The following is a 12,107-nucleotide window of genomic DNA, read 5'->3' as shown; positions in this document are numbered from 1 at the left end:
ATCGGGGAAACTACTGTATTTCTGCCATTCCAAAAGCGCCTCCTGCTGGCAGAGGATGAATTTGCATTATTCAAAAAGCCAGTCTGCTGTTTTTTTTACAGTCTATGGTTCAGACCAATGCGAAAATCCAGCCATATTTTTACGCGGCAAACACGCAGTTGTAAATGTGAGCCAGTGGATCGACAATAAGCTAATGCTAATGCATTATAAAAGTCTAAACAATTAAGACACTAAAATATATTTATATGTTATTAAATTAATATAATAATGGATTGATAATAATTATTTAAATCAATGTAATTGATACTATTGACTCATCCCTTTTCTTAAAATTAGTTTAAAGGCTAAAACGCAACGTTTATTATTTTATAAAAAAATAGTTTTTGTGAAAACCAGTATTTGAACTGTAAATCATGCTTTTTACAATCAATTTACAGTTTAATATGTTGCCATAGACATTGTCCTACCCCACTCATATGGTATTAATTTTATTTGTGCAGGTCTTAAAAAGGTCTTAAAAAGTCTTTAATTTTAATTTTAATTCCTGCAGATAACCTGGGCCAACCGAACGTACCCTGTAATGCCAAATGTTATGTATACATTTAGACAAAACATGTCACAAGACAAATGAGTGTATCTTCACAGAATGGGAACACAACAAGCATTATCTTTCCAGAATGCTGAACTAATGCTTGAGTTAATGATGCAGAATGATGTAAGCAGAGGATGGCACTCAATCCTATACCTACATTCCTGTACCAAAAAAAAAAAAAGAATAATCATTGGCTGATTAGAATCATGATGTTTCACTAATTTTGAGACCTTTACTAAAATGGACATATTGCTTTTTCAAATGTAAATTCCACTTATTAATAAAACTATTTTTAAAATAAATAATAATGCTAAAATAATTTTTCTCAAGACATTTTGGACCCCTTTAACGAGGTCTTTTCTTTATCTCAGGACTGTTATCACATTGACATTTTTTACTTAAAGCCTCACAAAAATATCAAAATGAATGAATGAATTAATCAATCATTTATCATAGAAAAAGTGTATTTAAGTCATTGTCTGCACAAGCTGCAATTTTAAATATTAAATTAATAGTAATGCATTAATAATTATAACCCATATTTTGATTACTGTATGTAATCACAATTCTGTCTGCTTATTCATCAGCAATTATGAAAATTAATATCTGATTTGAATTAATTAATTATAGAAGAAGTATATTCAAGTCATTGTCTGTATAAACTGCATTTTTAAATATTAAATTAATAGATCCGAAAAAAGAGTATGTCACACCGATGTCACTGACCCATAAACATGATGTACAATATATATATATATAATAAATATATATATATATATTGATCTTCACATAACTTTACATTTTCTTTTAATATCATCCAGCTTACTGCATTTTCCTGTATTCTTCTCAGTTGTTCCAAAACCATTTTGATTTAAAAAATGTGCAGTTGTTTGCACAGTCTTTCTCCTGAATAAGAGCCCTAACAAAAGCTTTGCTGATGGACCACCGCTGTTTGTCAGATTCTTTTTTTTTTTTTCTGTTTCTCCTCAACCCACCAATGATGCAGGACTCTGAAGAGTTTAGCTCTAACCTCAATTAAACACACCTGAACCAGCTAATCAAGCTCTTAATAGGCATACTAGAAACTTGAAGGCAGGTGTGTTGAGGCAAGTGGGAGCTAAACTCTGCAGGACACCGGCCCTCCAGGACCGAGTTTGGGCCCCCCTGTTCTAACACATCTGACTTCAAGGTATCCCACTGTATAGGCCGACAGCAATATGATGAACTAAATGTTTTAAGAGGCTCTCCTTCCATTGTTTATTGACTGAAGCAAATTAAATATGCAAGAGTGCCGGATTCTAATTTTTCTTTTTATTGTTTCTTGAGGGATATTATGACGTAATGGTATGAATTACAAGTAGCATTTAATAATGCCAAATAACAGGCTAAACTGGAATATGGAGTACAATCATAGCCTAAAAGTGATGCATTAGGTCTTTTTGACACAAAGTTGTGTCATGCACTTTATGTCTCATTTGCATGGATGTATTCCCTCACTGTTGTTAAAGACTGCCATCTAGAGGTATGAAAGGCCCTGAAATCAGGCTTAAAATAATAATGGTGTTTGCAAGCTACTATTACTGTTGCTCATACTTAAATGGTGATTTGAACAACCTCCAAACCCAAGAATAAAACATTCATGCTAAAATGTGCCCGGCATCGTTTGTGCTTCAGATGAAAGATTTTTGCCAATATTGATTTTGCCCTGCTGATATTTTCACTGGGGCCAACATCATTTTTGAATTAATTTTATATTTACATTTATAGTTTTACTTTTCTACTTTTAGATGTATACATTTTACAGTTATTATTCAATATTTGAATATAATTTTTTTAAAGATAGTAAAGAAGTAAGCAATAATAGCTGGGGCACCAAGAACTCCAATAAACTAGCACATCACATTGTTGATTCATAACTTTTAATACTACTGCACATCTGAAAAACAGGCTTTAAAAGTATCACGTGTTTGCTGAAAATATCATTCAGTTTTAGATGTTATTTCACAGCAGTCCTTGCAGACACCGCTCCATTTCACACAGCTCCTGTAGTTCTTCACAGTGAGGGCCACAGTGGAGAGAGAGGAGCTTATGGGCCCTGGGAATCACAGAGAGAGCCGCACCACAGTCTCCGCTGTCAAAGGGAAAAGTGATGCTGAGGTGAGGAGACTGTTTTTGATCATAAAGTATAGGAAGTCTCATCAGATAGAGTTTGACACATTGAGCTCTTACCCGTTGAAATGTAGCTGTGCTAGTTTAAAAAGCTGTCGTCCCAGCTCAATGCTGTCCTCTCCGAATTGGGCCTGAATGGCAACAATGCTACGCTTAAGATTGGATGCAGCCAGACTCCATTCACCTGTTAGAAAAATAATAATAATCATACTATACATTTTCCTTGTATGAATTTAAATGTTACTTATTTAATTATTCAAAAGGTAATGTAGCACTGCTATACAACATTTACATATCTTACATTGTCATAAAGATACAATTTACACATTTTTCATGTGACAGTTGACATATCAGGCTGTTATTCTCACCTGTGGTGGCGTACACACGAGCTGTTGCATCTGCTAGCTCTCCTTGGAGAGGGTGAATCTCTGTTAAGATGCTGTTTGCCTGAGAAGAAGCTGATTTTAGGATTTTTAGGGCCTCATCTGCAAAACATGGAAACATTATGTATACTTATGTATATTTAGCAAATACACAAAATAGATGGTGATTCATATTGAGGCTGTACCTAATCTGTCTTGTTCCATGAGATGAAATGCTTCATTCAATAGACACTGTAAACCCTTTAGTTTGTTCTGCACATCAGCACTGGTGATCTGATGACCACAGGACGGCCAAGAGCACTTGTACCTATCCATATGGGACTTAAATGTACAGCATACATTAAGATACACACAATGAACCATCTAAATGATCAGTTGTGCTTTTCTGCAAATGTTTACCCGAAGAGGCTTTCCACATTTTACACACAACAGCCCTGGTGCTGCATTTTCTGTTGCTTTCTGGCTTTCTTCTGATAGGTCTCTTTGACAGGCTTGACAGTTACAGTGGAAATAGTACTGCTCCAGCAGGAGGCGCTGACGCTCCTTCACCTCCATTCTGCTACAGTGAGGACCTGTGAAGAATGACATTTAAGACAGCTGTTTCCGGATGAACCCACAAACAAACAAAAACTGAATTCCCAAGATCACGTAATACCATAACAGTGCAGAATCTCCTGTCCTGGAGTAAGATCTTTTGAAGCACGTACAGTGACTGTCATACCACTGCAAGAGGTCTTGGGATGGTCAATGTGACTTTCAGAACAAACGAACTGATTGAGCGGGTCAGTTTGAAAACCTGTGGTGAAGGAGATGTTTGTGTTTGGACTGCAGGAGTGGTTAAGCAGGCTGAGAACAGGAAAAATTGCTGTGGCAATGCGGATTTCACAACTGGACTGAACAGCCATGCCACTTTCTTCTGTAAGAATTGAGAAAAAAAATTTCAACAATCATGAAAATTCAACAATCAAATGTATTCAATTGCAGTTTGTGTTTAAGCATGAGTTCTGTCAAACCTTTGACCATAACAGCAGTGACTGCTTGAGCGTTACATCTGAGCTGCATCATGTGTCTCAGAGCTGTGGCTCCCAACATGCTCATCTCAGGCTCCCAGGTTCCACTAACTCCTTTGTTCTCGCAAGATGCCCACATGTCCGGTGGGGGTCCACCTTGCAGTCTCCTATAAAGCATTGCCATGGTAATCGCTAATAAGAAGCGTGAGCTGGGTGAGTGTTGTGCCACATGTGGTAAAAGGCTGTAGATGCCCATGTACGAGTTGCCATGATAACAGTCTGTATGGTCTGAAATTTCTCCACAGGGATCTCCAAGACTCAGCTTGACTGGCAAATCACTTTTATAAGAGCTACAGGTCACATTGTCTTCTTCTGAAGCACTTTTTTTCACCCTTTTGACCTCGTTTTGTCCAGCTTTCAGGGCCACTCTTAGTGCAAGATGTCCTAAAACCCCAATAGCCAAAAAATCTGCTCCAATTGGGCATTCCCATTGGTGCCAGCGCTCCCAAGCATCTTTTTGACAGCTCTCTCCACAGTACCGAACGTAACTGCAGTTTGGACATGGCACAAAGCTCAGTGATTGGCTCAGGCAGTGGTGACAGTGTCGGTTTTCAGTATTAAACGTCTTTCCTGCCTTATTGGTCACTGTATTGAGTTTGTTTCCTGGTATAAGTACGCAACAGAAAGCTTCGTCCTCCAGAACGACCTCACCAGCTGTCTTATTTTCCATGGCTAATATGTGGCGACCTTTCTCGGGGCTAAAGTAAACAGACACACCAGGTGAAATACAAGTCCTAGTGTTTCTGCTTTTCTGGCATGGTGGTGTTTGATGATTTGTGGTTGGCTGGTTGGATTTTTCAGGTTTTTTAAGCTGGCTCAGGCATGCGGTCTGTCTAGCTCTCAGTTTGTTCTGCAGATGGCTTGGGTAACCAGCCTCCAAAGAGCGCCGGATGTCCTCAAGACATTCCTGGAAAAAAGGAGATAATCACTTAAACTCATATAGATGTGTCAGCTGTGCATTAAACAAGGTGACATGTTCTTATTTGAATGGCTAAAAAAATCATGTTTTGTGATGCATAAGACAGACTCTTACTCTGTAGAGGCCGTGGTAAAAGAGGGCAGCAGAACGGTTAGCATAGCACAGTGATAGCTCTTCTGTATTCTTGTCAGCATGGCAAACACCCTGAAACATCAAACAGAGAGAGTATGAATATATTATGGTCACAGTACCATCTGCCATTTGAAATCCAAACCATTATCAGTGTAATGCAAACACTGAGCTCAAACCAGCATAAAACGTTGAACCACAATGACTAACTTCACATATTCACAATATGTCATTGTTCCTCCACAACAGATTCCAAAAGATGGATTGGGTAGATTCTGTTCCTCCCATGTTTCTAATACATTCATTACAAAGCAGGAACCTTATATATTCAGATTTCAGGATATGAACTTTGACATTTATAACACGCGTCCATATTTTGAGGTCCGTATGCTGATCTGTTTGCCAAAGCAATGAAAGTCAATGTAAATCACTCACACTTTTAATAAGCTGGGGAAAAAATCCTGATTTTAAATAACTGTTTACATGCTTAGGACATTTACATTGTAAGAATGAACAAGGGAGACTTCAGATACAAATTCCAAACTTGTTTTATATATAATAATCTAAAAAAAAAAAAGTCTGTTATCAAACAGGTTTCCTAAATTCTCACTGCTTCCTCTATCTGTCATTGGTCAGAAAAGAACATAACCCCTCCCCAAACTCACGTCATTGGTTGAGCCACAGACGCTATGTTTGGCTACTTGCAGAAATAGAGCAATGGACCGGGTATGGTGCAACAAAGTCCAAACTTTTCGTGGAAATTAACGCGGGTTATACATGTTAAGCAGCAATAAGGGAAAATGTTTTAAACACACCAAAATAAGACGAAAAAAGTTAACACACTACCTTTACTTAAGTATTACTATACAAAGCAGGTGTTTAGGTCGCGTCTTTTCCTTACCTTGGAATAAAACAATGCTGCGGTTGTATAATCCTTCACTTTGAAGCTGAGGTTTCCCTGCTGTCTAAATTCAGATGCCCTCTCGGGAGACTTTTTTACGCAGTACTTCTCAGAAACTCTAGAAAAAGCGTTGAGATCTTCTGGGCTGAAATATGGACAAATGACAAAAGGTAGGTAGAATATTTATTTTTATTTAGAAACGTATAGCAAACATTTAAATATGTGTAGATTGTTGACACTAATTGAATAACTAAAATAACAACTAGTGCAGCAATAACGTAAAAAAGGTACTTTAGTATTAATCACTTTATGTAACAAAATTCAAGTTAATTTATGATCAGCTCCACTGTGCTGACCGTATTAATGACAGCCCGCAGTTGAATATGGCATTTATATCTATCAGACGGCAGAAGCGCTCAGTTCCTTCAGTTTTCAGTTCCGTCCATTTCTGCTCGACATGCCGAACCCACTCTGGACAGGGCAGATCCATTCAAAAATCCTGTCAGTAATCTATTACCCTACAATTAAAAGGCACGAAACTGTTCAAGCACTCTTGATTTCGCTGCAGTAAAGTGACTTCCTGTTGAAACTTTTATCAATCTTCAAAATACAGGCCCTGTACTCGTACTTAACGCATATATTTATGATAGGCCTATTCTTATCTTTTTTTTTTTTGACTCCAAAGCCCTGAAGCTGGACGTATTTATATATTTATTTAACACAATTAATTCAGATGTATTTTCATCAATAATAATATTAATAATAATAATAATAAACGTTATTAAGGGGGCGTTTTAGCATTTTATTTTGTATTAAAATTAGATTATTTTAACATAATAATTTAATAATAATTTATTAGTTTAAATACTTACAGCACTTTGTTGAGGCCCCTTCCAGCCGCCCTTGTTGAAAGCAATTTCATGTTAGATGTTTTAAAATACGTTAGTTTTTGTGCATTAGTGATGAAATTAATTCTTATATTAAATGGTTAATAACAAAAAATATTTAAAAAATTGCCATGATGTAATCTCGAATATGTTTGGAATTAATTTTTTTGGCAATAGCATTCATGTTTTGCTTTATTCATCAACACAGACGTCCATTTAAAAGCAGAAATGTATGAGGGGCCGTATAGGCCATAATTATTGAAAAGCCTCTTACAAACACTAGTGAAATGAAAAAGATTGATCAACCTTAGTGAAATACATTCATATGCATTACTGAAAACCTCTTACATACACTAGTGAAATGAAAAAGATTGATCAACCTTAGTGAAATACATTCATATGCATTACTGAAAACCTCTTACATACACTAGTGAAATGAAAAAGATTGATCAACCTTAGTGAAATTCATTCATACGCATTACTGAAAACATCTTACATACACTAGTGAAAGATTTAAAGATATTTGTGCAACTGTAGCACATACTGAAAAAAAATGAGCAAAATGTACTGATAATTTTCTGCCAGGACATTATCCAGTAATTTTCCATTGCGGAAATACGTACCAAAGAGGGAACGCCCCCCGCGGGGACCGGTGTTGTCGGTGTTGTCACACGTCGATTAACCTGTGGGAAAATTTCCTCACCATCACAACCCTAATGGTAACTGCTGAATAGAAGTTGAAAACAATAAAGTAGCCTACAAAATTAAACACTTAGGATGTGCTAAACAATGTTGGACGTGCTCCTCATGAGGACTACAGTAGCCTATTATTAAAGTATCTGCTGCATGCAGTTCTTCAAAATACAACTCTACTGTTTATGTGGTAGAAAGATAATAAGCAAAATAAATGTAATAATAAATTAATACTGATTTGCGTTGTTATTTGCAGGGAAAATCACAAATTTCTGTGAAGTAGTATGAAGATGCTGATGTCCGCGTATGGCGTTATTTTAATGACAAATGTCGAGAGCGCATTATTGTAGCGCTAATACAATGCGCTCGCGCGGATCTCTCCGCTCGCTCGCGCGCGGATTTCCTTTGCTCTCGCAACCGGACGCGCGTTTAGATAAATTGCTCAGAGACCAAGCAGTTGGACAGAGGTTATGTACAAATCATCCAAGCACCCAATTCCTGGCCATTTCTATAGGCTACATTTCATTAACATTGCTAAATATTATTAAACTGGAAAGAAATTAAAGATCCATGATCCATCTTTGATTGTCAAAAGAATTCCAGGTTCCAGATTTCACGTAGTATTTTCATCGGTCAGTTGTGGAGGTCTGATTGGTTAAAGCTTTATTTATATATTACCTTCTAAAATAGTGTTTACAAAGTAGCCTACTTTACAGAGAGATGTATATGTACATTTGCAGAAAATATCAAAATACAAACATAAAAGAGTAGCTACCAATGTTTTTCATTTCACTAGTGTTTGTAAGAGGTTTTCAGTAATGCATATGAATGAATTTCACTAAGGTTTATCAATGTTTTTCGTTTCACTAGTGTTTGTAAGAGGCTTTTCAATAATTATGACCTATATGGCCCCTCATAGAAATGCTGTGAGAATCACTAGGATGGATTGTTCATTAATGTTCCCAATAGGTGGCGATATTGTTCCACGTTACAATCTTAAAAAAAAAAAAAACAGGCGTCTTGGGGACACAGAAAAAAAGTGCACTGTGTCTCAGTTGTCGCCACGCAGTTTGTTCTATTAATATCTCTTCTGTTGGTCAAGCTCTCTAGAGACTTAATTAGCTATTGTAACTCCAGTGGGAAATAGGGTCTGTTTAGAGAGCCAGTTATGTCAATAGAGACAACGCTTTCAGATTAGGTCTAATGAAGATTCTCCATTGAAAATTAGATTTTCTCCATGACATTATTATAAATAGTGTTATTCAATGTCCCAGGAATTTGTATTAAAAGTCTGAATCTCCTTCATAAGGATTTATAGGATTTGCAAGGCTAATTTGTCTGTTGTTTGGTTTGTTGTGAGAAATAGGAAAGAGAGAGAGCGAAAAAACACTACTGCTTCCTTCATCTGTGGTCACTTCTTATTTATTTATCTATTTATTACTATATAGGCCTAGAGAGATTTCAGAAAGATTATGCCACTTTCTTTTTTTCATCTCAACAAAACGTCATACAGCTCTGACTGAGCTTGTTGGTATCTTTGGCACCATTATCAGAAGATAGGCTTATATTAATCTTAATTTTAAATGAAAAATATTTAACTTTGTCATAACTTGCTTTCACTTTATGAAGTGTTCCTGTGTCTGCATATGAATATTAATGTTGTATTGTATCTGGAAAGCAGCTGCTTCAGTGAGGTCCTGAGGGATGGTGCTTATCACACATGTGGTTGTTGTTCTATAAGAGCTTTAAGTTCTACTGTTGTGTTTCATACTCGTGTTTCAGTAGATGCTATTAATGCACCCTGTGATCTAGGGCACTTCTCGCATCTTGTATTTTCATGACTGTCTTTGTTGTTGCCTATGGACGGAATGTTTTCCAAGAACTTAGTGCTTTCTGATATTACCATCTTTCTAAAGAGTTTTCTTTATTTTACAATGCATGACCAATGAGTCTTCATTTGCATTCAGTCACTTCAGTTTTTCTAAATATAAGTCAGTTCATAAATGAACTTCACTATTAAGTTTAATATACGATGCAATTTATATTGCCTATTGTATGTTACTTACATTTCTTCGATTGCGATTCAATGAATGAAATTCACTCTTGCTGTGTAAACTATAAAGCAAACCTTATAACTTGATACAATACAAAAAAAATAAAAAATTAAAATTAACCCGGCCCAAACTATGGAATTCAATTGCTATCTATTTAACAAATGAGTTATTAAAAGCACAAGCTCAAAAGCTGATTTGTGAATTAGGGTGCACTGCTTGTGCTCTGTTTGTTTCCCCAAAATGAACCAATTCATAAGAGACATTGAGTAATGAATCTAACTGCCTGGTTGAGGTGTATGTTTTTGATTCTCTAAAAAGAACCGGTTCAAAAGAGTCATTTATTTGTGAATCGGACTATACTGGTTGTGCCGTATTTTTTTGCTTTGCTAAAAGGAACCAGTTCATAGAGTAATTTGTTCGTGAATCTGGTTGCGCAGTATGCGTTTGATTCGCTAAAACAAACCTGTTCATAAAAGTCAGTAGTTCACACCTTTTTACTTTATCACATTCAATTCGGACTGCAGACTCTGGTAAAATATGCCTTTTGCAGTGGGGCCAAAATTGTTGAGAACCACTGATGTAAACAAAACTACGTATTAAATGCTACAATAGCATTAATCTTAATGTATCAGTCAGTAGTATATCACATTATCTATCTGACCAGAGGTAAAAACCCAGTATAGCTGCCATGTGCTGATTAAGATGATGTGAAGATGGATTTGGTTTAAATTGTCACATGCATATCTGTCTTTGACTTCCCGTTTCAAATGATACACTTTGACTTGCCTCGTTAATCGCATTGTAGTCTGCTTTGGTCCCTTAATCCAAGAACTGGGATATCTCACCCAGTATTAAGTTGGACGCCGCAGTAGGGCTTCAGTTGTAGAAAATGGAGAGAAATTAGATTATATATAAACGGAGACCCTAACAATAAAGGATCATTTAAGTTTCTCCAGTCAATTTACCAATGCCTGCTGGAATAACACCAGCAAACAGATGTGAACAGCACCCTGCAGAGCATAACAATTTTCTACTATCACGTAATTGAATGGCGTTTAGTTGGTGAATGCACAGAATTAGGGCTTGAACGATCTCAATTTAATCAGAGCCAAGAACCATAATGCATTAAACAGCTGAACAAACATTTTTAGTTGTGTGGAGATACACGCCAAACCTCTCTCTCCCTTTCATGCACACTCATTTCTCATACAAAGCCACACGCACCACCAGTTGAGACACCATGGCTCGGGTTCTCTGTGTTTTATTGTGTGTGTCTTGTGAGATTTGGTTCAGCCATGGGATAATGAAGTCCTGATCCATCTTCTGTCCAAACAGGCTGTTTGATTTCATTTTCTGGTTTGTGAAAGCCATTTGCTCAGTTAAGCTTCACAGCCCACTGAGGTCAGAGGAACATTTACATTTGTCTTTTATTTCAGTAGGTACACACAGTAAGCCTGTGGTCTCATTGTATTTAGTATTACTGAACTTTAAATCATTTTAGACCTTTATAAATATAGATATCTTTCATGATGCACACAGGTAATTATGAGTTTATGAGTTTAAATTAAGAATAACAATAACATTGTGAGATATAAATGATTTATAATTTTGGGATAAATGCAGATTATGAGATATGAAGTAAAATTGTGAGATATAAACTACATTTGAAATTGTAAAATATTACTGCAGTTTAAAATAATGTTTTTCTGTTTGAATATATATTAAAGTGTAATTTATTCCTTTCATGCAAGGCAGAATTTTCAGCAGCCATTACTCCAGTCTTCAGTGCCACAGAAAGAAATCGTTCTAATATGCTGAATTTGTGCTCATGAAACATCTCTTCTTCTTTTTATTATTATTATTATTATTATCAATTTTGAAAATAGCTATGCAGCTTAATATCTTTGTGGAATTTTTTTTCAGGATTCTATGATCAGTAAAATGACGAACAGTGTTTATTTTGAATAGAAATCCTTTACAAAATTGTAAATGTCTTTACTGACAATTTTGATTAATTTATTGCATTGTTGCTGAATAAAAATATACATTTCTTTAAAAAAATCTTACTGATCTTACCCGAACCCTTGAACAAACTGAACAAGAAGTCACAGTTTCGAGAAATAAGGTCGCAACTGTGAAATATGAAGTTGAAATTACAGTACCTTTGTATTGTATTAATCTGAGGCAGACATGGGCTTTTATATGAAGCTGTCATCTTTCCAAGCTGTAAGGTTGTTTGATTCAAACTCATTATGCTTATTTTACATGGTAGGATAAATTATTTTGGCAAACCTTTAGTGTTTGTAAAGT

General features: G+C 36.0%; 1 protein-coding gene across 1 annotated transcript; it reads right to left on the bottom strand.

The window, feature by feature from the left end:
- Positions 1-2,526: 2,526 nt before the first annotated feature.
- LOC107697433 (SET and MYND domain-containing protein 4-like) lies at positions 2,527-6,751 on the bottom strand. Its single transcript, XM_016498217.1, has 10 exons — positions 6,520-6,751; positions 6,164-6,308; positions 5,248-5,337; positions 4,158-5,121; positions 3,800-4,060; positions 3,544-3,716; positions 3,330-3,465; positions 3,130-3,246; positions 2,822-2,945; positions 2,527-2,723 (listed from the first exon to the last, which is right to left on the bottom strand). The coding sequence occupies exons 1-10, from the start codon at positions 6,651-6,653 to the stop codon at positions 2,594-2,596; spliced, it is 2,274 nt and encodes a 757-aa protein (XP_016353703.1). The 5' UTR covers positions 6,654-6,751; the 3' UTR covers positions 2,527-2,593.
- Between the last annotated feature and the right edge of the window lie 5,356 nt (positions 6,752-12,107).

The sequence above is a fragment of the Sinocyclocheilus anshuiensis genome, unplaced genomic scaffold, assembly GCF_001515605.1.
Source record: "Sinocyclocheilus anshuiensis isolate Anshui unplaced genomic scaffold, SAMN03320099.WGS_v1.1 scaffold939, whole genome shotgun sequence".
NCBI lineage: Eukaryota > Metazoa > Chordata > Actinopteri > Cypriniformes > Cyprinidae > Sinocyclocheilus > Sinocyclocheilus anshuiensis.
This window is presented reverse-complemented; position numbering and strand designations above follow the sequence as displayed.